Source organism: Coturnix japonica, chromosome 6 (genome assembly GCF_054131305.1).
Source record: "Coturnix japonica strain WE chromosome 6, WE-NBRP24, whole genome shotgun sequence".
NCBI classification, from domain to species: Eukaryota; Metazoa; Chordata; class Aves; order Galliformes; family Phasianidae; genus Coturnix; species Coturnix japonica.
The window spans coordinates 40,204,433-40,231,679 of NC_140668.1; the positions used below are offsets into that span (position 1 = coordinate 40,204,433).

General features: G+C 44.7%; 1 protein-coding gene and 1 long non-coding RNA gene across 8 annotated transcripts; one reads left to right on the forward strand and one right to left on the reverse strand.

The window, feature by feature from the left end:
- The first annotated feature begins 510 nt into the window (after positions 1-510).
- Positions 511-26,586, forward strand: PHLPP2 (PH domain and leucine rich repeat protein phosphatase 2). Of its 6 annotated transcripts, XM_015874241.3 has the most exons (19): positions 521-1,773; positions 2,093-2,331; positions 5,405-5,538; positions 6,224-6,414; positions 6,847-6,972; positions 8,015-8,169; positions 11,085-11,231; positions 12,306-12,536; positions 14,049-14,251; positions 14,735-14,795; positions 15,522-15,617; positions 17,328-17,483; positions 18,241-18,441; positions 18,580-18,742; positions 19,111-19,241; positions 19,623-19,733; positions 20,174-20,362; positions 20,497-20,728; positions 21,621-26,586. In XM_015874241.3, the coding sequence occupies exons 1-19, from the start codon at positions 1,657-1,659 to the stop codon at positions 22,758-22,760; spliced, it is 4,023 nt and encodes a 1,340-aa protein (XP_015729727.2). In that variant the 5' UTR covers positions 521-1,656; the 3' UTR covers positions 22,761-26,586. The 6 variants fall into 6 exon arrangements, with proteins under 6 accessions (XP_085407415.1, XP_015729727.2, XP_085407414.1 ...); XM_085551288.1 differs by lacking the exon at positions 5,405-5,538 and having other exon boundaries at positions 522-1,773; XM_085551289.1 differs by lacking the exons at positions 19,623-19,733; positions 20,174-20,362; positions 20,497-20,728; positions 21,621-26,586 and adding an exon at positions 19,355-19,438 and having other exon boundaries at positions 511-1,773.
- Positions 4,730-6,863, reverse strand: LOC107319470 (uncharacterized). Of its 2 annotated transcripts, XR_014947613.1 has the most exons (3): positions 6,776-6,861; positions 6,005-6,169; positions 4,730-4,820 (listed from the first exon to the last, which is right to left on the reverse strand). It is a non-coding gene; the product is annotated as an uncharacterized LOC107319470 (long non-coding RNA). The 2 variants fall into 2 exon arrangements; XR_004308640.2 differs by lacking the exons at positions 4,730-4,820; positions 6,005-6,169 and adding an exon at positions 6,267-6,442 and having other exon boundaries at positions 6,776-6,863.
- Positions 26,587-27,247: the final 661 nt, after the last annotated feature.

The following is a 27,247-nucleotide window of genomic DNA, read 5'->3' on the forward strand; positions in this document are numbered from 1 at the left end:
ACCAAAACAAACAAAAAAAAAACCACCACAAAATCAAACAATCAGCACCTCCTGACCGGGTTAAAACCAACCGGTGCCCACTGAGCAGGGAGCCTGGTGGCATTCCAACTTCTGCAAATCTATTTTTGACATGTGACAAATTGAAATGCTAAGTCTTGAGTGAGGGGCATAACTGATGTAAACACGTACATGGAATGCGTTAGACTTCTGCTGTGTGTATTGTCTTTTGGTTGAAACAAATTATGAAGTGACTAATAAAATGAGTCAATATTCCATGATTTAAAACTGCGCCTTGTTGCTTTGTGCAAGTACAATGGAACAGCCTTTGTCAGCTTTTGATGGGCCGTGCCAGAGTCAAGTGACGTGAAATCATCAAGGGCGGAGTTTGAAAAGCTTTCAGGAAATTTTGGAGAGTGAAATGGACAGTTAAAAACCCTTAAAAAGGTCAGGTCAAATACTGCCCTGAACGAGCTGCTGCCAGCAGGACCAGGTGCTATGCAGGTATGATCTGAGCGGATGCTGTTTTCCCCCAGTGGCTGCAGGCGCAGTCGGTTGTGGTTCCCTTACTGACCTAAAATGTCTCTTTTGTGCTGTGTGTGCCACTGAGACGAGGATTGTTCCAGTCTCGCCCATTAAAGCAACGTGTAGTTGCCTGCTGTAAGATTCCTGGGTTTTCTAGTCCCAGGAACAGTTCCTTAGACACCATGTTTTCCAATACAATCCCAGTTTTCCCCTGCACAGCACGGGCGTGTGCTGGGAACATGTGGAACCTTAATGCTAAGCCTGATTGTCAGTCAGCTCCTCGTTAAGGAGCAGAGCTCCCCAGTGCCTCTGCCTGAGAATTCAGAGCCGTGTGTTGGTGCAGCGGTGCACGATGTGGCTGCGGGCAGGTGCTGCGGAGCAGGACGGGCCACAGAGGGACGTCCTGGTGCTGAGCCCGGTATCCCATCTTGGAACAGGTCCTGAGTGCAGAGATGCTGTGCTGAGCTGCAACACGCTGAGATCAACCAGGAGCGAGGTGGGAAATTTCTGAAGGTTCTGTGGAATAGAAGTAAGTGCTTAACACAGAAATAATACCAGTGTGAGGGCTTGGAAAGCAGCTCATTTAGAAACGAGACCGGGAATTAGCACGTAAGGAGCGGGCTGCGGCCACAGCGGCTGCGTGAAGTCCAGAACCGCTGCGGGGCGGGCACGAGGCTGCGGCTGTTGAGGTGGCTGCGGTGCTGGTACCGACTGCCGACAGCGGCTCACGGAGCCCAGCGGGACAAGGCGCTGTTTGGAGCGGCCGCGTGCAGGAATGAAGGAAGCTCAGGGTCAGAGCCCCGCAGTACGGGACGGCGCTTCCCTCCGCGCGGTGTCACCCCGCGTTACGCAGCCGCGCTGTGAGCGCTGCGCCGATGACAGCGGGTACAACAGGGGCTCGGGCGGCCTCGTGCCCGCGGTCCGTGCGGCGCTCAGCACCGACTAATAACTGCGCCGGGAGCGCGTCCATCCAGCGCTGTGCACGACTCCATCACTGCACCCGCTCCCCGTCCCGCTCCTCCCGCTGCCGCCGCTGCCGACACCGCGGGGCGGAAGTTTCGGCGCTTCCGGGGCGGGGCGCGCGGCGCCGTGGCGGCAGGAGCCGCTGCCGGAGGTTTGTGAGTGTGACCGGCCATGGGGGAGGCCGGGCCGGGGCACAAGGACGCGCCGGATCCCGAGGAGGATGAAGCGGCGGCGGTCGGAGCGCGGGGCGGGCGGGCCGGGCCTCGCGGCGTCGTCCGGGTGCTGAAGGTGAGGAGGAGCAGGAGGAGCAGGAGGTGGGGGGGGGGCCCGGGTCGAGCGGGGCCGTTCCGGGCCGAGTCTCCGCGCCGGCCCTTCCCGGCAGCTCGGCGTGCGGGGCGGCCGCGTGCGCTGCGTCTGGGTGATGCCCGGTGATACCCGGTGGTGCCCGCCTCGACCTTGGCCGGGGCCGCTCCGTGCCCGCCGGCTCTGGCCGTGCTCCCGCAGCCCCTCCACGCCCGGCCGCACCCGGGGCCCATCGCGCAGCTCGGCCGGGGCGGCGGGTGCCGCTGCAGGGCTGGCTGCTGACGCTCCGGTTTTGGCCTCGCAGAGAAACGTGAAGCGCAACGGGAGCAGGAGCTGCCTGAACAGGAGCCGGTTCAGCTCCCGCGAGCGGGACTGGCTGAGAGAGGATGTCGGCCGGGGCTGCGTGTACGTCTATGGAGGAGATTCTGCAGCTTCGTCTGACCTGCGCCTGGTGCTCTGTACGGTGGATACCCTGGCAGCTGAGATCTGTGACGGGGAAGAGAGGAAAAACCTCTTCGTGCAGCTCCACGGAGACCTGGTCAGGTGAGGGCCGGCGTTTGCACTGAGCGAGATTTGCTGTAGCTGTGTAGCGCTTTCTGCCTGCCTGCACGCATCAGTGTGCAGATGCAGAACAGAGAGAGGCAGTAGGTGTCAGCTGGATGCGGCCTTCAGTCACCTAATGAGAACGAAGTAGCGGTGAGCTGTTTGTATGTAGTCAAGGCACAGCTGGGAGGGTTTGGTGGCTGCTCCAACTAGAAATACGGCCTCGCTTTGTAATTCTCCTTCGTTGTGTTGTTTTAGGGATGCTGTAGTCTTGAGAAAATGTGAACAGTTTGTGGGGCTGTCAGCAGTTATTCCGAGTCCACGCGGCCTCTGAAGTACTTTGACAGTTATGTCACAGTATTTTTGTATTGGTAATTTTTTGGTGAATTTCTGAGGTAAATAATTAAAGTTAAGCATGGGGTGCAGTAGATGTTAGAGGGCGTGGGCGCTGTGTCACAGGTTTTATGTCTGCAGTCAATTAAGGCTGGAAACAAACCTCAGCTCAGAGTTTGAGGTTCATGGACTTTATGCTGAGTGTATTATGGGCTCCTCTAGCTTTACGTGCTCTCATTAGGTCGTTGTAGTGATGCTTCAGGATTTCACATTTGATTATGAAGTTGTGGCTCCAGTTCCTAGGAAAAAGGGCATCGCTGTGGTCTTTTTTTTCAGAAGCATGAGCTGAATAGCAGTAATAGCTTTTTAATAGTGAAATGTAAGTCTTAAATTTAATGTGTCTCAAGTTTAAAAAGGGTATAGCATAGGTTCAATTGGGTTGAAGGCAGGAGCACTAATGGCGAGAGATATGAAGAACAGGATGGGGAAAGGAGGCCTGCAAAAGAACTGGCGAGGGACGGAGAGAGTATTGATGGGACACTGGGTAATGGCTTCAAACTAGAAGAAGGCAGCTTTAGGTTGCAGAGAAGGAATTCTCTACTCAGAGGGTGGTGAAGCGTTGCCACGTGCTGCCTGGAGAAGCTGTGGATGCTGTCACATCCCTGGAGGTGTTCGAGGCCGTGGATGGGGCCCTGAGCAACCTGAGATATGGTGGAAGGCAGGAAGATTTGAACTGGGTGATCGTTAAGGTAGTATCATCATTCATTTGTGGCAGTCTTTGCAGAGTTAGCAGATTTGTCCTGCTGCCCATGTTCTGGAATGAGTACCAAGCTGTAAACATTTACTTTATGTGCTTTGAAAGCGGAGGGTTTGGACTCGATGATCTCTTGAGGTCTCTTCCAATCTTTGCAATTCTGTGATTTACTCCTTCAATTCATTGCCTCCGGCTCTTAATCAAGAGCATAAAATTCTATTGAATTTTATGGAGAGCTCTTGATCCTTGTGCATCTGTTGCCTTTGTAATTCTTGGGGTGTCTTTGCCACAGAAGAGATTCCTGAATCACCACTGAGGATGTTCTCAGTAGAACCATTTAGGTTAGAAAAGACCTTTAAGATCATCAGGTCCAGTCATCCACCTAACACTGTAAGTGCATTGTTAAACTACATTCCTAATCACCATATCCACATTTGTTTCTTAGATACCTGCAGAGATGGTATCTCCACCACCTCCCTGGGCAGCCTGTTCTGATGTCTATCCGTGTTATTGCTTCAGATCCATCTCTGTTAGGAACAGGAAGCAATCGCAAACAGTGCCTGCTTCCATATCCACAGGAAGGTGACAGAATGCTCAAGACATCCCTACGCCCTCTTGAGATAATCATTTCATTGAAAAAAAGTTTACTGACTGCTTTAATAATGTGTTTGTGACTGCAAATTACTCAGTGAAGCATCCGATTGTATCTTACCCTTGATATGTTTGTTTCTCAAACGAATTCCCCACCCTTCTAAATACCAGTAGGTGGTTTTCTTTCTAAACCTGAGCATGGCAAAAGTTGATCCGGTACCTGACTCAGAAGACTGAACACAGTGGGACACTGGAACAGGTTGCCCAGAGATGTTGTGGATGCCCCTCCGTGGGAGCGCTCAAAGCCGGGCTGGATGGGGCTGTGAGCAACCTGGCCGAGAGGGAGGTGTCCTTGCCTATAGCAGGGGGTTGGAACTGGGCGTTTTGTTTTAGTGCAACAGCTACTTCAGACTATTTGAAATGGTGTGTTTTTTGTTTGTTTGTTTGTTTTTGTGATATTCAGACATTTATGATTCCTTGGCCATAGGTCACATGCTGACAATGCTATTTTCCGTCAAGCACAAGGCTTCAGTAACACAAGTATTAGAGTCTTAATGTAATCGCAGGAGGCTCAGGCCAGGTGTTTGAAGATCCAGGCACGTCTCTCCCATTCCTCTTGAATTCTGCTCTGAAGGTTATAGACTGCATCAGGATTTGCTGTATTGGAAGTCTGCACTGTTTGGTGCAATCTGTTATTTATTCCACTTTCTAACAGCTTGGCTGTTCTAGGTAACAGCCACACAGATTTGTCATTTACAGTAACACACTGGAAATCTCTTCCTAATGTTCTGTGTGGTGTTCACTGCTCCTTCTGTAGGGTGAAAAAAAAGAAGTGATAACTTAGACCTCAAGTCACATATTTACAGAACTGTTTGCCTCTCTTAAGCCTCTGGATCCCCCGGGGAGGTGCTGAAAAAGACTGAGAGCAGCCTGTGTTTGGGCCGGCAGGAAAGGAGGCAATGGGCTCAAACTTAAATGCAGGAACTGTAACATCAGCAAACTTTTTTTTTTTTTTTTTTTAAGAAATTTAAGTAGAGTTCTAAATTTTTAGGTCAATAAAAACAGATTTTTAAAATTATTGTGAGTCTGCTTCTTGTGCAGTATTTCGGATATTGTTTCTTGTCATTGTTTCCTCTTGATGTTCTTTAAGTCATATAAAGGAAACCATGGATTGCATGGCTTAAGTTTTTTCCTCTCCATTTCCCTTCTGCAGTAAAGTTCTTCAGATGCTGCATTTTTTAACTGATTTTTTAGCATAAAGCACCAACCCAGGGGTATGTGTTTGCCAGACCTTTTTAGAGCAGTATCGGTGTCGGTATCCCTTGCACTTTGTTGCAATGAGACATGTTTCATCTTTTTCAAGTTGTCAAACTGCTTTCTTGTATGTTTTGCTAGGAGGCTGGAACCCACTGAAAAGCCCCTTCAGATTGTGTATGACTACTTGGCTGGGTTGGGTTTTGATGACCCTGTCAGAGTGCAGGAGGAGGCAGCAAACTCTGACCTCAGCTGTATGATTCGCTTTTACAGCGGTAAGAATCTGTGTGTGCATGTACGCTCTCACTGTACCCGTAGTTTTAAATATCTGGTGGAGCTCAGGTGAAGCACAAGTCATTGACCGGTTGGCTTTATAGATGGCTAAATCATACACGCAATATCAGCGAGCATTTCTTAAAAGAGTTTTCAAAATCGTAGGAATGGCAGTTTCGTAGTTCTCTTGACCCTATTTGTGTCTGGGGAGAAGACAGCTCAATGGCACAACATGTGATTGCTCTGTTTCGTGTTATGACAAATGCCTTAGAAGCCCAAACGAGATCAGAAACGTTCTGCAGTTCAGTCTAGATAAGGCATTTCACACAACCTGCCTGAAGGTAATGGTCAGTAAGTTTGTAATTGCCTTTCTACTGCATCTGAAAGACAGATGCTCGGCAAGTGCCGCAATCTGTAATTACTTGAAGATTAAAAATGCACTACATGGCAGTTGTGGTAACACTTTACCGAAAGTCGTACAGTGGTGGTTTGTCAGACACTTCTGCCCCAGGTACATCGCTTGTCTTCTGTGTGAGATCTTTATTTTATGTGCTACTCAGTGTTTCGTCTTAACGTGTTGCTTGCAGTAACTGATATTGCATGTTACAGCTGTGCTGCTATTTGTGCTCTTACCTGAAAATGAAGAACAAATGGAGAGTAAGCAGAAATATTCATTTTTTTCTTCAGAAAAGCCCTGTCAGATGGAACAGTTAGATCGCATCCTGCTCTCTGGAATCTATAATGTGCGCAAGGGGAAGACTCAGTTGCACAAATGGGCGGAACGCTTAGTGATTCTCTGTGGCACCTGTCTCATCGTGTCCTCTGTTAAAGACAGCCACACAGGGAAGATGCACATCTTGCCTCTTGTCGGAGGGAAGGTAAAACTTTTTTTAAGCTTTCTGTAACCTAAAAAAGAAGAAGGGGGGTTATAATGATGTGTATTATCCACAAGAGGTTAATCTAGGCTGTGTTGCTGTATCAACAGACTCAGGGAGAATTGCATGATTATTTCCTACTTACTTTTCTTAAGTGGTCTTAAGGCTAATAAAATGCTGGAAGAGACACTACTTCTGTTTTCACAGTAGTAGCCAGTGTGAATAGGCATCCTGGAGATCATTACTTAAAGGATCTACTTCAGCAGAAAGATGTTAAGAAGGATTTACTACACTACATTTGTCTCAAATAACCTTATAACAGAGTTTTGTTCGAAATACTGCATTATCGATTTTAATATCTTACCCTAGATTTCAGATCCATTGTAATTGCTGGAATTTAGGTAGACTGTTTTGTTTTCATCCCTCCCTTTGCAGGTTGAAGAAATGAAACGTCGGCAGTACACTCTTGCTTTCACATCTGCTGGAGCACAAGCCCAGACATACCATGTCTCCTTTGAAACACTGGCAGAGTGTCAGCGGTGGCACCGACAGGCATCCACGGTGAGGCCCTGGAGACTGCAGCAGTTGGGGTGGTGGGTACCAAGGAAATGAAGGGATTTATTGTACAGGCTGGGTCTGCAGGCAGCGATTTAAACTGTGATGCTGGAGAAAGTACCTGGGATGCTTTCCAGCTTTCTTCATTTCTTACATGCTCGGGATTACAGAATCTTTATTTGAGCTTTCTCCTGGGGCACTGGCTGTACAGCATTGTTGAGTAGCAGTTCTGTGTTCTTTTCACCCCCACCCTACTGAGAGTAGCTAATCACAGCTCACTAGAACAATTTACAGCCGTAGAAATCTGTTAATTGCTCCTGCTGCCATTCGCCTGTGACCTGTGGCCTAGACTGACTCAGAGGTACCCTGTTATATTTGAGTTCAGTAAAGCAAGGGATCGTAGGTCAGCAAGGTAAGCATAGTTTGTTCAGAGCTGCTTCCTTATTCCACATTAAAGTACAATTAGCTGGTAATAGCTCAACACTGAACTGCTCTTTGACCTCAAATATATAACATGAAATACGGTGCAGGTTGAAGTTGGTAATAAATGCTTAAATGAAGCAAGTAAGACCTTGAGACAAAGTGTACTTAATTAAAGGAGACATGATATTTACAGAGACTATGAAATGTCACAAAAACATGTGAAGTTTTTTTCATCTTTAATATTTCTGATATTATAGCCTGAACAAGCACACAGAAGAAAATCAAAAGTAATAGGTTGGCCAAAGAGAGGCTCTGTATAGTATACAGAGCAGAACTGCAGTGTCAGCTGCTTCATTTTGCTGTCTGCAACCTTGGGAGGCACTCAGACTACTTTCTCAGCACATTCCTTATCCAGAGATACAGCTTTTTCTGTCGCTTTGTCATGGAGTAGCAAATGCCATAATACTCCCTGGACTTGGTTTCCTGCTTGAACTCTACCTGTGTGTGGTGGGTATACAGGGACTCTTCATTTTGTGGATTGTTTACTACTTGCAGTCTTTGGTTTTCCATTAGACTTCCATATAAGAATTGTTGCACAGCTACAACTCTTACTCCTTCCTTTCAGGTTGTGTCTATGCGACTTAGCATGGTTGATCTTTCATGCTACAGCCTTGAGGAAGTACCCGAGCATCTCTTCTACAGTCAAGACATCACCTACCTCAACCTACGACACAATTTTATGAGATCAAGCAGAGCAGGGAGTCTTGACTCTCTTTGCAGGTATGCAAAGAATTCTTTTTCTTCTACATTTGGAGTTCTGGTTGTAAGCATCCAGGGGTGAAGGGAGTTGGAATTCCTGTTCTTGTGGGAAGGTAAAAGATTCATCTTAAGTGAACTCTAACAGATGAGGGAACTAGGAAGCAAAATTAAGCAGAGGAAGCAGATATAAGCTGCCAGCAATTTACAGTATTTGTGAATTCCTTTCCACAAATTATTTACGCTAAGTTTTACCTGAGATGAGCCTTGTGGAGTGGTGTGCTATTTGTATCGATAAGGTGAAAAACTAATAAACTGCTTGACAAATAGAGAGCATTTGGAGGCACAAAATATAGGTGAGGAAAAGCACCATGCTTCTGTTGGAGGTAAGAGTTTGTGGAAGATCTGTAAGATCCAACTTTAGTTCTGATTGTTAAGTGCAATTGGAATTAGCTGAGGGCCTGTGGTACTCCAATTTTAGTTTGGCAACTTGAAATATGCTCTTAAGAGAGTGAGCAGTGTGTCATGGTATGGAATTGTGTTGTAATTGTGTAAGTGAAGGAGTATTACAAAATTTTTTTTAAATGAATTTTGGAGAAAATTCATAGGAAGATTAGTTTGATGTCTATATACTGCCCATTTTAAAAAGATATCAAAGAGTCACTCAATTAATTTCTAATACCATTAAGAAGCCTGTAGTAATGCTGTCAGATGGCACTGCTTAGAGCCCATTGTGCTGCAGGAAAAATGTATTTGGAGAAACTTTGTAGAGCTGCAGGTCTGATTTATTCATTTATTTATTTTTAATTTTAAAAACATGGTTTTGAATCTCTAAACACCTGTTACCAGGTTATTTCATTTTTCTTCCTACGCCATAGGAAGAGGTATCCATGAGTAAGAAAAAAGTTGCTTGCTTATGGGAATTCTTTGCAATTTCTTTGAGAACCGAAGTCAAATCCAATTTTGTTTTAATTCTGAGCTTGCTTAAGTATAATCTAACTGGTATATTGTAATGCATTGTTACTGGAAAAGCTGTTGAAAATGATTCAGGTTTTTGTTTTCTGTTTCTCCAGGTATATTGGATGACGCTAAAAACAGTGATAGAACTTTTTTTTCTAAAATGTAGTGTCATTAGTTCACAGGATCAGCAAAGGGGCTTGACCTTGCATATAAGTCAGCAATGCATTTGGTATGTTAGAAACCCAGTTCACTCTGGCATTGTCTTTGTCTGATGGAGCTGAAATCTACAATGAAGCAAAAGCAGTATATGGAATATTTCTGTCCCCAGGCCAGCATCTGTTTGGGCTGTTATAAAAGAGGATAGATCCCATTGTGACTTCATTGCTGTGTTTCAGTATCTCTTCATTGTTATCTCAATATGCCCTGTGAGGGCACAAACCAGTACTGAGGAGCCATAATAAAAGGAAAACATAACTGCAGTAAATGAAATTATTGATTCTTATGCTGCTGTAGGAAAAAACGAACCATGATTTCAGGATTCTTACCACCTAAGTGACTCATGTATGCAGCTTGAGTGAGAGGTTAGCAATCCATTCCTGTGTCTCTTACTAGTGAAGAATATTGGAGAAAAGGAGAAGAAAGAAGCTTTGAAAATTGTATGCCCCCCTTTGTGTTTGCTTTGATATCACTGTGGGAGGATGAATTTTAAAACCTGGTTAAGATGTTACACTTAATGCCTTACCTCCTAAGGGCAGATTCTTGCCGGTCTGCTTATATCAGAAAAAAGAGCTGCTTATTGTTAGGAATAGGTACCATATAAAAAGCCACTGTTGAATTCCTGAGAAAGTAGTTACAATATCTGCTGATTCCAAAACCTGAGAACTGCTCTAGATCTCTTAAAATTGAACTGATTTATACGAAAGGTAGAAAAGATAAGAACTGGGAGAAGGAATATCTGCCTGCTGTAAGTGAAGATCAGGTTCAAGAGCATCTAAGGACACTATGATTTAATTAGAGTATATTGAATATGTTTGTTGTAAGGATGTTCACACTCAGTTGTAGTTAGTGGCTCAGTGTCCAAGTGCAGACCGGTGATGAGTGGCGTTCCTCAGGGATCAGTACTGGGCCTGGTGTTAGTTAATATCTTTGTAGCAGACATGGACTGTGGGATCGGGTGCACCCTCAGCAAGTTTGCAGGTGATACCAAGCTGAGTGATGCAGCTGACCTGCTAGAGTGGGGAGGGATGCCATCCTGAGTGACCTGGATGGACTGAGAGGTGGGCCTATGTAACCTTGTGGAGTTCAGCAAGGCCAAGTGCAAGGTCCTGCATCTGGGCTGGGTCACTTTCAAGCACAGATACAGGCAGAGAATGGCTGGAGAGCAGCTCTGAGGAGAGGGATTTGGGAGTGTTGCTTGATGGGAGACTCAACATTAGCCAGCAGTGTGTGCCTGCAGCCCAGAAGGCCAACCCTATCCTGTAGGTCTGCCAAGCACGTGGCACTTTCAGTGTGAAAATCCTTTCAAGGACCTCTGGGTGCTGATCCTCAGGCTGCTCAGTGCAGAGTCAGCACTTCCTTGCCATTCCATTTCACAGCTCTGACAGGCCTTCTGTTGTACTTCCCTTGAAAGGATATTCCTCTCGTTAAAATCTTTTTTAAGAGTCATCCCAGTTTAATACATTAACTTCTATTTTATGCAGCTTCAAAATGTAAATTCATTGAACTGAGAACTTTCTTTTAGTTAATCATAGTTGCTCAGAGTCTGTCATGGATCAGGTTTAAAGGTTCTCGTCTGCTTCTGCAGTAAAAACATGGTATTTGATCACTGTCAGCATTACCACTGAGATACAGAATATCAGTGACTTAATATAATATTTATTTAAAACCTGCCACGATTCAGCTGACTGTATTGTTGCGTATAAAGACTTTGAAAGCCTTTGAATGGAGGTTTGCTAATTAACTGAAATTCTTGCCTCTAGGTTTTCTCAGTTGAAGAGCTTGAATCTGTCTCATAACAGACTGGGGGAGTTTCCTGTATCGCTGTGTGAGATCTCTACTCTGACCGAACTCAATATGTCCTGTAATGGACTTCATCACTTGCCAAGTCAGATCAGCAAGCTGCTGAAGTGAGTGCTTTTTTTTCTTCTGTGGTTATAAACTTTCTTGCTGTTTTTGGTGTAGCACAGCTGATGTAAAGGGGCCAATTACAAAAGTATAAGTGCTCATCAACCTGTTAGTTCCTGGAGACTGAGTGCTAGTTTTGACTCCAGTAGAAGGCTGAGACCCAGATACAGTAAGGGTTGTTTTCCTTTCAAAGTCAAGATGTTACAGAATGGTTACATGGTTGTCATTTGAAAAGTCACTGGTAGAATCATCACTTGTGATTTCCTGCCTATTCTATTAGTATTTTGAAATAACTAAGGTAAACCAGTTTTGGAACAATGGCTAATGGATTTTGCCCATTCTGGAGCAGCCTAGGAAGACACTTAGGTTAGTTACTGTGCCTTGAATCATAGGTGCAACTTTGCCAAACTAAAATAGACTTGAAGGCTTTCAAGCCCATGAATGTATTCCCACTGAAGCTTTCTTTGTGGGGTTAGTTTTTTGTGAGTTTGTCTTTATTTTGGGGTGTCTTATGATTTCTTGATGCACATCACATCTCTTGAGCCCTTGTTCTTTATAAGGACATGTTATATTCTCAGAGTGCTTTTCTACCACTCTTGAGAAAGTTCTTTGTTGGAACATGGTCATAAGAAAAGACCATGCACTGGAATTCCAGTCTCATGCACATGAGACTGGAATCTGAAAAGCTGTGCAAATTTAAAAACCATTTATTTTGCTACCCTGGAAAATACTCCTTTCTGAATGGCTGCAAGGAAGGCTAGAATGTAAAAAATGTGTTACCATAGCTTTAGTGTGGTACAGATTCTGATTGAGCTGTGATGTAGGTGCAGTCACTGTGAATGAGTGCCGTATTAGTAATATTCAACTGCAGTAGTGGTGGTATGATGAAGATGCGCGTGACTTACTGTTGCTGTTGTTACTGTGGGATGGACAATCACGTAGGCCTGTTCCATTACTGATCTTTTAAAGGCTCTCTGGCTGCTGAATTACTTATTTTTTCCTTTTTTTTTTTTTTTTTTTGTTGTTTTCTTTTTTGTTGGTTGGTTTGTTTTTTGTTTTGGTTTTCACTTCTGTAGTCTACAGAGCTTCTGGCTTGATGGGAATTTCCTCACATCCTTACCAGAAGAGCTTGGAAGTCTGCAGCAGCTCAGCTGTCTTGGGCTTTCCTTCAATAACTTCTGTGAGCTACCAGCAATTTGTGAGAAACTCACCGTTTTAGACAAAATAGCCATGGCAGGGAACTTGCTAGAGAACCTGGACCTTACAGTGCTGAACCGTATGAGTCACATCAAAAGTGTGGACCTGAGGTAAGGGGAACCATGTGTGTATACCTGTGTGTATGTATATGTGTGTATCTATTTAGATGTGTATATGTACACGTATATAAAAGAACCAATGTCACTTCCTGTTTACAGTAGAGGAACTGTGAGTGGCTGGAAAGCTGCCTGATGGAAAGGGACCTTGGTGTACTGATGGCCAGTTGGCTGAATATGAGCCAGCAGTGTGCCCAGGTGGCCAAGAAGGCCAATGGTATCCTGGCTTGGACCAGGAATGGTGTGGTGAGCAGGACTAGGGAAGTAGTAATCCTGCCTCTGTACTCAGCATTGGTGAGGCCTCACCTTGAGTACTGTGTTCAGTTTTGGGCACCTCAGTACTAAAAGAACGTTGAGGTGCTGGAGAAAGTCCAAAGATGGACAACAAGGCTTGTGAAGGGCTTGGAGAATCTGCCCTATGAGGAGAGACTGAGGGAACTGGGACTATTTAGTCTGGGGAAAAGGAGGCGGTGGAGAGACCTTATTGCTCTCTTCCAGTATCTGAAAGGTGCTTACAGCAAAAGTGGGGTTGGTCTCTTCCCACTTCTGTCAGGTGACAGGATGAGGGGAAATGGCCTCAAGTTCCTCCAGGGTAAGTTTAGGTTGGACATCAGGAAACACTTCTTTACAGAAAGGGTTGTTAAGCACTGGAGGGGCTCCCCAGGGAGGTGGTTGAGTCACCGTATCTGGATGTGTTTAAAAACTGTTTGGATGTGGTGCTCAGGGACATGATTTAGTGGAGGGCTGTTAGTTAGGGTAGTATGGTTAGGTCATGGTTGGACTCAATGATCTCTAAGGTCTTTTCGAACCTGAGAGATTCTGTGATTCTATAAATCGTGTTGGGTTTTTCCCCACTTTTAGGGAGTTCTCTTTCTGAGGATGTGCAGGATTTGTTTAGAGAAACAAGGTCAGCTGAGCAGTGATTGAATGTACTGAATGATAGAATTGTTTGAGTTGGAAGAGACGTGAAGATAACCTAGTTCTAAATCCCCTGCCATAGAATGGGTACCACAGAATGTCACTTAGTACTCGAGGTTCCCCTTTTGATATTCTGTTATTGTGAGCTCAGGTAGCTCTTAGAGCTCTCTTAGCCTTTTGTTACTTTTTTTGTCTCTCTAGAGGTATTTTCTCCAGGTTGCCAATTGCAGAGTTCTTAGAAAGGGACAAAGAATTTTTTGTCTACTACAAAGCAGTGGAGTATCTAGTCTCTGCGTTCACATGCTCTGTCAGTGCTAGGTAACTGTCCACTGATCTCACTTGAAATTTATAGACTGTGGTCTTCAGAATTTCTTGAACACTGGAAAGTGAGTAGAACTGTTTCACGTAGCCGTGCAGACAGGGAACTGTTTTTCTTCACATTCACTGTCTGAAATCCATCGTTACTACTCATACATCTCACTGTACTCGCAAGAAAGCCTGCGCTGGAGCTCTTCCTTTCTTCTTACTCATGTACAGTGTTCAGTGTTCTGATTTCTGACTCTGTACCTTTTGTTTCTGAGTGTTTAGGCTGAACAACCTGAAGAGAGCAGCAGCTGACACGCTGGAGGGGAATAAATCTGTGACTTACATGGATTTGCGAGATAATCAGCTGACAGATCTGGATCTGAGCTCATTGGGCTGCCTGGAGCAGCTGCACTGTGAGCGGAATAAGCTGAAAGAGTTGACACTGAGTGGCTTCTCCCTTCGGGCTCTGTATGCCAGCAACAACTGTACGTGTCCTTATGTTCTTCATCTGCCTTCTTCCTTCAAACCCTGGGAACAAAGGAAACAATCCTTTTGCTATCTCCTCTCACAAAAATACTAATATTTACTGACATTATTGAGAGCATAGGTGATGGGGCTTCTGATGTCTACCCTTTGGGATCATATTATGGGTATGTGTGCACAGGCTGCACAACATAAAGAGTTGCCATCCAAGTTATTTGTCTTCTGGTGAGAATTGTCTGGGAGTCCACACATAGAAGCACTGTTCTCCTTTATTCTGGTGTCTCTTGTGGCAGACAGTGAACTGGACAGCAAGAAGCTGTGCTGATGTACGGTGTTTGAACTCTGTTGTAGGAAAGACAAGTAGAGACATTTTGTTGTGTCTGCAGAGTGAGGCTATCAGTGTCATTTACTAGCTAGTCTGTGTGCTGCTTTTCTGCTTTCCCTCTGGAGCTCTTCAATAATATTTATTTGCTTTACTTCATCAGGTCTCACATCTGTCAGTGTTTACCCGGTTCCTGGTCAACTGACATGTCTAGAACTTTCCCAGTAAGTGACTATACACCACAGATTATAAAGCAAGTATCTGAATAACTTTGGTGTTTTCTGCAGATGTTTTCTGGAGTTGTTACGCTTTTGAAAGAGTTGAAAGCAATTGAGAAAAGGCACTTCATCTCCACAGTAGAACTGGAAAGCCCAGTGCTGAAGGATGATGAAATTGTTGCAGAAGCCCCTCTGAACCATTTTCACCTGTCTAGGTGACCGGCTGTCCTTCAGCTGCAGGCTGTAATCAGCAAGACAGGCCAAATAAAGACCACTAAGAACCTGCAACAACTTACTAGGCTGAATGGTGGGAATCTGCGGGGCAAATATGTAAACTGTGTGCTGGTGATTCACTGTTGTCTTCATTTTCTTTATCTGCCCTAGTAGCAAGATTGTCATACCTGTAAAATAGGGAATCTGATCTTGCATCAGTTCAGATTTGAAGCACATTAGCTGGGTAGCATAAGGTGGCCTGTTCTGCTATATCAATGCTTGAAATAAAACGAAAGTGAGATCATCAGAGTCTTGCAACAGTAGTTCCTACCAAACATGTTGCATTATGCAGCTGGCCAAGAGATAAATGCCATGTGAGTAGCTCAGATACTGTGGTGCTTTTTTTTTTTTTTTTTTTTTCCTATTTTTCATTTGTCTGTCAGCAGCCCCGTGCAGTGCTCAGATGGAGCATATTCTATATCAGGTGTTGGTATCTAGCTTTTTCCTTGCTCTTCTCAGCAATGAGCTACAGTGTGTCCCAGATTGGGCCTGTGAAGCAAAGAAACTGGAAATTCTGGACATGAGCTACAACGTCCTTGTGGAACTCCCATCAAGGTCAGCAGACTACTTTCTTGTACGAATCTGAACTTTCTCGAATGGGGAGCTGACTGGGAAGAGAGAAGCAGTGCTATTCCACTTACCTTATTCCTTGTTGTGCATATAGATACTTTACTTAATTTCTCTGTGCAGTTTCCAAAGTACTTTGCTTTCATGTGTTGAAAGAACTGACTTCCAAATCAACCTCTTGATTAACAGGGGCCAAATAGTTCCGTCCCTTGCCAGGAGTTTGCACCTGAAGTAAAACACACTGCTATGAATTAACTTTGTGTTACAGTAGTGTCTGTGAACGCAAGTTATAGATGAAGCCGTAACAAACCTTGCATCACTCCAGAGTTTTCACCAGTTAACTTCCAAAAGTAGATATCTCAGAGATATGATATAGTTTGTCTCAAAGGCAGCTTTCACAATCATCATCAGCCAACTCCTTTCTGCCTGCTTCCATTTCAGCTTCTGCAGCAATGTAGTAACTGGAAGCCAAGAGTTAATATGACTTTTTAATATTTTATTTATTTTATTGTTTTGTATTTTTAGTGACTTATTTGAGGTACAAGGGATATCATGGAAAGAACCAAAGCCCAGATGTTCTTGGCTGAACATGTGTTTAGCAGGGAGTGTGACTGTAATGAATGAGAGTGTCTGGGTCAGCTGTGTTGAAATGTGAATGCAATGGTAGGTCACAGTGAAGAAATGCAAATGGCTGAAGTAGTTAAAGCAGCAGTCATAGGAAATGTTCTCAGCAGTGACTCTGGTTATCAGAGACAAGATTATGTGCATCTAAAGCAAGAAAAGAATGTAGCAAGGTTGAGATAATGAGAACTTAGAAATTTACCCATGCTGATGGATGACAGAATGGTTTGCATTGGATGGAACCTTAAAGATCATCTAGTGCTACCACACTCCCCTGACATGGTAGGACACACTGCCCACTAGATCTGTTTGCCCAAAGCTCCATCCAACCTCACTTTGAACACTTCCAGGAATACAGAATTCACAGTTTATCTGGACAGCCTGCTCCTGTCTCACCACTCTTGTAGTGAAGAATTTCTTCCTAGTATGTAACCTAAAACTATCCTCTTTTAGCTTAACGCTGTTACCACTTGTCCTATCACTCCAATCCCTGATGGAGAGTCCTTCCCCATCTTTTCTGTTGGCCCACTGTAGATACCGGAAGGCCTCCATACAGTCTCCCTGGAGCCTTCTCTTCTTCACACTGAACAACCCCAGATCTTTCAGCCTGTCTTCATAGGAAAAGTGCTCCAGCCCCTGATAATTTTCATGGCCCTCCCTCTGTGCTAATAGGTTCTCCTCCTTCTTAGGTTGTATGAAAAAGACCACATTTTAAGTGTGTTACATATAACAAACATGCAAAAGGCAGACTCAGAAACACATATTTTTAAAAATTCAAGTGTTTTTAGAGATTTTTAAGTGCTGGAATTTACTGTATCCCCACTGGGGATTTTTTCATTGTGTGTCTGCTATCAACCCTGTGGATATATCTTGTTTCAAGTTCCAACTTTGCTAATATGGACTTTGAGCTATCAGGGTTATCCAGCAGATTAAAGCATAAAAAAGCCTTGCACAACAACTTATAGTCATAAAATTGTTGGTTTTTTTTTTATCATCTGAAAATAAAATTGTCCCCATTCTACAGATGGGAAGAGGGAGGACTGAACCAAGCTGAACTAACGAACCCTCTCTTTCTAGGATCCTCAGCAGCTTGAGCCTTCGGAAACTGATAGTGGGGTACAATAATCTTCAGAGCCTTCCACCTCTTCAAGAGCACATTCCAATGGAGGTGCTGGACCTTCAGCACAACCTATTGACTAAACTCCCTGAGACGCTCTTTGTCAAGGCTCTGAAGTGAGTGACAGTATCATGGATGTTCTCTGTTAACCTTTGAAGCTGTGAAGGTGATATTTGCGTGACTGTCCTTGTGAGATGCTGTGAGCTTTATTGACATTTGCGTGAGAGATTATGATGAGGTAATTCAGGTGCTATGAGAAATCATCCAGCCAGTGTGAGAGAATTGGTCCATGTTAATATTTAATTACAGGAAAACAGATATGTGCCTAACCTAGCAGCCAACCATGGTATTAATTTCAGTTGCAACTGCTTCTAAGGTCATGTTACTACTTGGCACGCTTTGTCTTTAGAATGAATTTATTAATTTGGGAGCAAAGAAAGGCCATACAGATTATCAGATGTTACTGCAGAAATACAACAGGTATTTCTCAAAAGAAAAGCAAGAGAAATCTCTACTCTTTGTCTATTCAGACTTGAGTCAACCTTTCTTAAAAGACTCCAAGTAAAAGTTCATGTAGTTTCCTTCTACCAGTATTGTCTACTTTCTCCATCTATTCTACAGTACTCACTGTTTACTGTAAAATGCTGCGTGCATCTGCAGTGACATGTAGCTAATGGTCATTTGTAGACTCATAAATCTTAATGTGATTAGGGATATTACACTGTGTTGTCTGACTTGCCTGCCTACTGCTCTTTGTCCATCTGCATAGGCAATTTTATAGCTGTATTAGCAACCTTTCCTGCTGTTAGTGGAGTGGTTTAGATGAAGTGATTTTTTTTCTTTTTTTTTTTTTTTTCCATTTCCTGTGGTCAGCCTCAGGTATCTGAATGCTTCTGCGAATAGCCTGGAGTCCTTGCCCTCTGCATGTACAGGGGAGGAGAGTCTGAGCATGCTGCAGCTGCTTTACTTGACCAATAACAACCTCACAGATCAATGCATCCCTGTCTTGGTGGGACATCCGAACCTACGGATCCTGCATCTGGCAAACAACAACCTTCAGGCTTTCCCTGCAAGGTAAATGCATAACTCGTGGTCTCATATCAGTGAATTAGAAATGTAGCTTGTAAGGGACAATGTCTGTGGATGCTGTATCTGCAGGTCCAGGAAGTGATAAATTCTGACATTTAGGATATGCTATTGTTTCCCTTTCAGCAAACTCAGTAAGCTGGAACACTTGGAAGAGCTGAATCTGAGTGGCAACAAACTGAAAACAATTCCCACAACTGTGGCAAACTGCAAGTTACTTCATACACTTATTGCTCACTCTAATGACATCAGCATCTTTCCAGAGATCCTGCATTTGCCTCGTATACAGGTATTCTTACCTTACATATAGTGAGGTATCAGGAGGAAGCTTGGGTTGGAGAATTGTAAGTAACTGCTACAAGAGGAACTGGAGATCTCAGTATTTTGCTTAGTCAGCTCGTAAAGAGGGCACAAAATACACATAGAAGATCTGTTGCCTTTCTTAACTGACTGAAGATGGCTCAACTCACATTCTTTGCCACTGTTCGTGACCTTGGCTTATAGGTCATCACCGTTTTCGTGAGCTGTTTGTGGGATACGGTTGTTAGTGGGATTTATCTGATGTTAGCACAGAGCACTGGAATAACTGGTAACTGATCACATGAAAGAATAGAGAATATGTTCTTTGTCATCATGCTTTTTTTTTTTCTGCTGCAGATAGTGGACTTGAGTTGCAATGAATTAAATGAAATCCTAATCCCTGAGGCACTGCCAGCTGCTTTGCAAGAGCTGGACCTGACTGGAAACACAAACCTGGTGCTAGAACACAAGACACTGGATATCTTCAGGTGAGAGTCAGGGAGTTGCAAAGCTAGTTGTGACAGGTATGGGGAAGGGGAAGTTTCCCAGGAGAGGAAATGGGCTAGCACCATATATAACACAACTTTGTGTAACTTTACAGTGTTTCCTGCCTGAGGCAGCAGCTGAAGCTTTCTGTCCTGTAATAAGGGAAAGGGCTGGGTTCAAATCATCAGCGAGAAACTTCTCAAGTGGACATTCTCCCAGCTGTGTCTGACCATATGTATTCTGACATCATCAGAATGCCAGGACATTGAATTCCTGTATTTGCTACTGTGTAAAATTCTTGAGTGGATGTGGTCCTTTGGAACAAGCTGTTCAACATGGTGGCTGGGAGAGAAGAATTATTTTGTTTTCTTCTCTCTCCATAGTCACATTACCACGCTGAAGATTGATTCTAAGCCCTCCCTCCCAACAGACTCAGCACTCACTTCTACTTTTTGGAGTCATGGAGTAGCTGAGATGGCTGGGCAAAGAAACAAGTGAGTATCCTGGTTTATTGGACTCTGATGTTTTGGCTCCTCAAGTTGCTATGTGAAGTGCATTGCTAAACTTCCAAGCAGACATGTTTTGCTGAGTAGCTCATCCATTCCCATCTCTCTGAATCTCTTGCATAGTGTCAAGATTGCTTACCCTTGTCATGCTTATCTTGGGATCCTTGGGCAAGGCTTTCCCACTCTAGAAGAGTTGCTTTTGCTATTGCATGCATACTACATCCATTTTTCTCTTAGTCCAATCAAAGAGGGTTGAGGCATTCCAGTAATAAACAACAGCTGAACATGTTGTGGTGCAGTGGCTGTCAAGACAGTGGCTTTGTTGTCTCGTGAGAATGGTACTCATGGCAACATGCTGATGGCTGTGTTTTTGGAGACCATACAATCCTCTGAGGCAGATTAATTTTGCCTGTATGCTTTTCTAACAGGCTGTGTGTGTCGTCCCTGGCACTGGGGAGCTTTGCGGAAGGGATGGAGGCTGTGTATGGCATGTTTGATGGTGACAAGAACGAGGAGCTGCCACGCCTGCTGCAGTGCACCATGGCCGATGTGCTCCTGGAGGAGGTACAGAAGTCGGACACAATGTTCATGTCCAACACCTTCTTGGTATCCCACAGGTATGACGGTGAGCAAGCTGCTCCTGGGTGGGACCTGTATAGGTGCATCAGTTAATGTGCTAGGTGGGGTGAGGCAACCCTCCAAAATGTCTGTTGTGAAGTCTGGAGCCTTCCTACATCTTTTCCTTCAACAGGAAGCTGGGTATGGCTGGGCAAAAGCTGGGTTCCTCTGCTGTCCTTTGCTATATTCATCACGATATGGCTGATTCAGCGAGCACCTTTTCTCTGACTGTGGCCAATGTGGGAACGTGCCAAGCTGTTCTGTGCCGAAGTGGAAAACCACTGCTCCTCTCCAAAGTCTTCAGTCTTGAGCAGTGTACCGAAGAGGCCAAGAGAATCAAGGAACAAAAAGCAATTATAACAGAGGTTGGTTTGGACCCCCCTCACTTCAGCTTCCAACCTCCAGTAAAAGCTGTGTTTCATGTTTGCTGAGCATGTGTATGATGGGGCTAGAAGATTGTAGGTTCGGGAGGGAGTAGCTGCAATCTGTTACCATCTATGTAACTATGTATGTATCTATGTTACCATCTATGTAACTATCTATGTATCTATGTTACCATCTAGCTTTTACTGAGCCTAAAGTTTACTTACAGGGCACTTTCCCTTCCTCTTCTGTTGACACCAACACATTATTGCATTTAATATACCTGTGGTCAATTTGTCTCTTTTCACGAGCTTTTCACATATTTTGATCTGTTGTTTACACTTTCTTGTCCTTGGTTGACTATCTACGGGATTAGTGGTTACTGAGACATATGAAAGTGGATATCAGTTAACAACGGGAGGAAATTTTACACACACACACCAAGAAAGAAAAGCTGAAATGGTCAGTGTTTTTTTTTTATGCAAAAACATTTGAGAATTCTCCAGAAACCATTTTAAAGTTTAACTTTCTAAAAACTTGGAAGTAAGAAGGAAATTCAAAACAACTGGAAAACATGTAGTCAGTAAAGAACTGACCAATCAGTGCCATTCATATTAGCTTATTGCACGGTAAGTCTTAAAAAGGTTCAAGGCTATCTGCTGGAAGGGTTTCTGACGGGGATAACCTGTTTATCTGTTCTGCCAGATGTTAAACTATGTAGCACTTAGACCATATCCTGGACCTGGATCCCTTTCTTCCATACAGTATCAGATGTTACCTGTTTATTGGTGTTTCTCAAGGCTCCAAACTAGTTCATGGGCAGGATAAATAGTGCTTTCCAAATGATCTAATACCAGATCTAATGCTACTGTTTTTTTTTCCTCTTGTCTGCAGGACAACAAGGTAAATGGTGTGACTTGCTGTACTCGGATGCTGGGCTGCACATACTTGCACCCTTGGATCCTGCCCAAGCCACATGTCAGTTCCATTCCACTGACTGTACAGGATGAGCTGCTGCTTCTAGGGAACAAAGCACTGTGGGAACACCTTTCTTACACGGAGGCTGTCTCAGCTGTGCGCCATCTACATGACCCTCTAGCTGCTGCAAAGAAACTCTGCACATTAGCCCAAAGCTACGGTTGCCAGGACAATGTAGGTGCAATGGTGGTGTATCTGAACATCAGTGAGGACAACTGCACATGTGAGATGCATGGCCTCTCTTTACCAGGCCCTGGGGGATTTAGCTCCACCACTGCCAAGACAGCGACACCTTCCTCTAGCAGTGGAATTGCTTCAGAGTTTGGTAGTGAACTGTCTGCCTCTGAGGTCAGCAGTGAGGTGGGCTCTACTGCTTCAGATGAACACAATGCTGTGGGTCTCGATGGCAGTTTGCTGCCACGACAAGAGCGACGTTGCAGCCTACATCCTCTGCTCCCCTCAAGCATCTTTCAGCGCCAACCTTCCAGTGCCACCTTCTCCAGTAACCAGTCTGACAATGGCCTGGATAGTGATGATGAACAGCCTGTGGAAGGTGTGATGACAAATGGCAGTAAAGTGGAGGTAGAGGTGGACATCCACTGCAGTAAAGGAAGGGGTCTGGAGTTTGATCCTCCTGCTTTAGAATACAGCTCCTCTGCTCCAGGGGTAGAGGATGACTCTGGACTTGTCCTCGTCATTCAGAGGCAGAACAGCATAAACAGCACAGTTGCACATGGAGGGGTTAAGGAAAAGTGTGAACTGCAGAAATCTCCTTCCACATGCTGTCTCTATGGAAAGAAGCTTTCCAATGGCTCCATAGTGCCGTTGGAGGAGAGCCTTAACCTCATTGAAGTAGCCACAGAGGCACCCAAGAAGAAGACAGGTTATTTTGCTGCTCCATCCCAGATGGAGCCAGAGGATCAATTTGTGATGCCACCTGATCTGGAGGAGGAAGTGAAGGAACAAATGAAACAGCAACAAGAGAATGGAGCAGATCAGGAGCAGAAAGAAGAGCCTGCAGGGGGTCTGGCAGAGGAGTTTGACACAGCTTTGTAATCCTACAAGTACTACTCTCACTTAGTCTGTCCCAGGAAGCTCTATCCTGTAAGGGCTGTCGTGCCCCCAAAGGGAGCTGGGCTCTTCAAGGCATACAGGCATCTGCTGCTTCCTCAATGGAGTGGAGAAAAAAATGAGAGTGCTACAGTCTGGGCTGTCTACTTTTTGCTGTAGTCTGTTCTATGAGCGCCCAGATCAGCTGTGTTCTGTTTGAAACTGTCTGGAAATTATGCAAGCACTAGAAAGAAGGTGGGTGTTCCAGTGCCTCCCTCTTATTCCTTAAAGCCTGAGGTTCTGCCAGCTCTGCAGAAAAGGGGCTGGTATATTGTGGGGGAGGAAAAGGGAAGGCAGAGGGGCCGATATGCAGTGTTTGGAGTCTGAATATTTTTGACACAGGCCCTCCTGGCAGTGCCTGACTTCATTGTTCCTTGAAAGAATACAGCAAGTTGGAATGAAGCTGACCCAAGAATGGTTTCCTACATGAATTGCAAGCACTTTTATTGATTGCACTTAAGCTGTTCTCTTCCCCTTCAGCACAGCACTTTATTACTTAGGGCCAGGGGAGAGAGCACTTCAGTCCCCTGTCCACAACAGGGGCAGCTGATTTTCCCAGTAGGTATTATTAGGTCTTTTGAGGATTCAGGGTACAGATGTTCTGATGAGCACTTGTGCAGGGTAGAGTGAGAACTATAATGGGATCAGCCTATGCAGAATGAGAAAACTCAGCTGGGTTATAAGTGTGTGTCTACTGCTGCATTTTACGCAGAGCATGGGAAGGATCAGCTCTGGACTGAGTGACTGAGTAACATGTCGAGCTCGTGCTTCTAGCTGCAGAGCACAGACCCAGCTCAGCAGCTTGTCCACCTTCATCACATGTGTCTCTTAGCAGAGCCTTCCTGTTTCCAGAAGACATGACATGAAACCACGAGCTGCTGCTGGTTTCAGTCAAAGAGGAAATTGAGGCATAAGTGGTGTATTGCTCTAAGGCTGGCAAGCAGTTGGGCTGCTCTTTGTGTGCTGAGGAAGTTTTTGGTACTCTTTTCCACCAACATTAACTGCATTGTCAGCCACAACGTCTTTGCTTGCATGTGAAAGTAGGAATCATAGTCCAAACCCAGAGCAACCTGTGTTTTGTGATGTGTGCCCAATTTGGCCACCAACAAGGTGAAAGAATCTTTGTTTCTACTTAGTTTTCAGTGGGAAAGGAGGGGGAAAGAAAGGGCGGGGGGGGGGGAAAGCACAGCAACTTTTCACCTTAAAAACATCTTTATCAGCACTGGGAAAGAGATATTTAAAACAGTCCGACTAATGGTGAAATGCCCAGCCTGCAGCTGTCGCGTGGTTTCATTAAGGTTTTTGGTGCAAGGGGTAAATGGATTCTCTGTGTAACCATCCTGTGGAAGCATTGTGAAAAGTCCCTGGCCCCCAAAGCGTGCAGGTGTCTTCCCTGTCTGGCAGGGGGCTGGTGAGCAGCTGCCCCTGTCACAGCGGTGGTGCAATAATCTGGACTGTAATGTGGGCTAGTGCCTTTTTTTTCCTTTATTAATTATATTTATGAAGAAAATGTGAAAGTTTCTTCTCAAGATTTGTGAGGAGCTTGAATTGTGTATTTTTGGATGAAGTTCAGGCCTTGAACTGAAGGGATGCTGTGCAGGCGAGCTGTGGGATTCCAACAATACAGATCTTTTGACAAAATCTGCAGGAGTTCTGTTTTTACTTACGAGCTCCTTGAGTTTCTCACTGGGGAAAAAGGGCGTATTTTTACCATACCTGAGAGCAGCCTTTTGGGATATACCTTGTACTAGTTGTGGTGTAATCATGAAACAACCCATCTTTTGTCCAAACTCATGATTTGGCCGTGTTTGTCTGTTTTACTTGGAGAGAAATGCTCACTCTTAGGATCATGGAAACAGCATTTTAAATTCCTCAGGCAGAGAAACAGCAGCAGCAAAGTTTCAGAGAATAAAACTCAGCTCTCTTTCAGGTTCTCCATATTAAGCATGCAGAACTGGCTCACCTCGGTGTATGTGAGAGTAACCTTCAGTTCATTTGCTGGCAATAATGTCACCAAGTATCTGTGTTCCAGCCATCAGTGTCTGCTACCTGCTCTGTTCAGTGTGGGATTGATGCAGGAATGTACACTTCTTTCTGAATAAGATTGTGGTGAATCTTGCACTAGGAGAATGGTAGATGTCAGTGCAAATCAGGACTCTTTCTTGCACTGATGTGGAAAGTCCAGTGTGCCCTTGCTAGCCTGAGCCATTAGTGTTGTGTGAAACACATGGGGAGTTTGTCATTATTGCCCATGTCTAGTTCAGTAGGAAGGACAGGATTAAATGAAGCTCCAGAAGGGAGAATGCAGGCTTCTGATCTGCTCCTCCAAATGGAATGCACTGAACCACTACTCAGCCTTTTCTCCAGCTGTTTCTGGTTCTGAGGCAGAAAGGGAGTACGTTTCCTACGGGTGGCAGAATATGGTTTGTTCTGTAAAATTGTGGAGTCCACCGCTGCTTCCAATTAGATCGATACTGTGAACTGCTGCTCTTACTCTGAGTAGTGCCTCCTTTTGTTTTTTGGCCTCTCTGAAGACAGCAAATTTGCTTTGTCTTCCTCATGATCCTTATTAACACTGGACTTACACCTCAGACTTCTAATTGGTGTTGCTGTAGATGGAACATGTGGATGGGAAAGTCTAGCGGGGACCTCATAGCAGAGGACAGAAAGTGTGTTCCCTCTCAGTTCTCCTGTTCTCTTCTGCTCTCTCCCTTGAATTCTGTGTGCCTCTTGCAGATGGCATCATTTCCATAGAGCCACATCACTAAGAATGTCCCAGTCTCTTATACTGTTGGAGGTTCTCAGCGCTGGGTTCACGGAGCTGTCTGACTGCTGCCAGCGCTGCCGTGCTCCAGGTGGCCACAACGAGGTCAGTCTGGGGAATTTGTTTGTCCCTTCAATAGTTCTGGCCCTATTGCCAGGAATACTCACTGAAAACAGGCACACTGGAGGCACTGACCTGCCTGCCTTGGCCTGACCAGAAAGACATTAGCAGAAAGAGCCAGTAAAGGCAATATTGGTGCCTGGTTTGGGCTTGAGGATTGAAGATAAAGCATGCCCTAAATGTTGCGCCCAGCACCTGGAACAGACCTGGGGAAGTCACTGCAGACTGCTGAAATCTGATCAGAGTCCTCAGCCAGACAGGAGGGAAAAGCCCAGATCCATGGAGTGGATGTTTCCCTCTGTGGGAAGGTCTGCAGTGAGACCTGAGTAGTATTTCTAGTACCTGGGATTTAAGACACAGTTAAGGCCCAGGACTTCCAGACATTTCTGCACTCCTGGATGGTGATATCTTTCATGCCATTTGCCAAAGGGCATTTCTGGACAGTAGTTTAGCCTCATGCATTTTGTGCAGTCATTGTCTGCTGTTTCATTGCAGACTGAAGACTTTGGTGTATTTTTCTTTTTTTTTTTCCATTTAAAAATGTTCTTGTTTTGACTCATGACCCAATGCATGTTAAAGAAATACCACAGCACACGACTTATCTTTTTTCATGCTTTCTATTTAAAAAAGGAAAAATGTCATATATCCCACTTAAGCATGCAGCTGTAAGAACTCTTTTACAGTATACAGGAAAAAATTGTTCTGTGAATGCACCGTTAGCAGTGTGGCCTTTGTGTACCGCATTGGAGAGGCAAATACCGTTGCTGGAAAACACTATTTTGATGATTCTTTACTCAGTTGTATAGAGCAGTTCAGGAAGAAGGAATATTTTTGCATCGACTTTTCAGCTGACATAGCAATAAAGATTTTTACTTTTGTCTAACTATATATTCTGAGTCTGTTACTGCACCAGAGGGAGTGTGCGCAACGTCCCAGTCACGCGTAGTCAGGGGTAGCCATAGTTGTGCTGTAAGGCTCCCCTCCTTGAGCTCTGTGCTGCTTCTGCTCATCAGCCTTCCATACAAAATGCAGAACACTGAGGGTAGAGTTTGTAGTACCAAGTACTGGGCAGCTCTCTGTACCCTGCCAGAGGAATCCTGCCCTGTGAACTTGTGGATAACACCATACAGCTCTTTAGAAGTAATTGCAGCAAGCAAGCAGTATGGAATCAGTAGAAGAAATAGGGCCATGGTGGAGGTGGACTGTCCACATGAATCCCTGCATTTACTCAGTGCCTCTGGCTGCTAAAAGGAAGCAGAAGTCGCCTGAAGTGTTACAATGTAGTACTGCAACCAGAAATATGAAAGTAGCGTTCTGCAGCTTCAGCAATTGCAAAGATTTGGTCACTGGTGAAACTGGAGGTAAATGTATGACAAAGCACGCTTTTACAGTGCTGCTTTTTGGATTTATTTTTATGACCTGCAGAGGTAGAGTTGGTCTGTTAAACCAGTGGTGATTAATCCTCATGTGGGTTAATGCACATGGTGGGCACTGCTCTGAAATGGCTTTTCATTCTGAGCATGGTATGTGAACCTGGTGCTCATCTTAT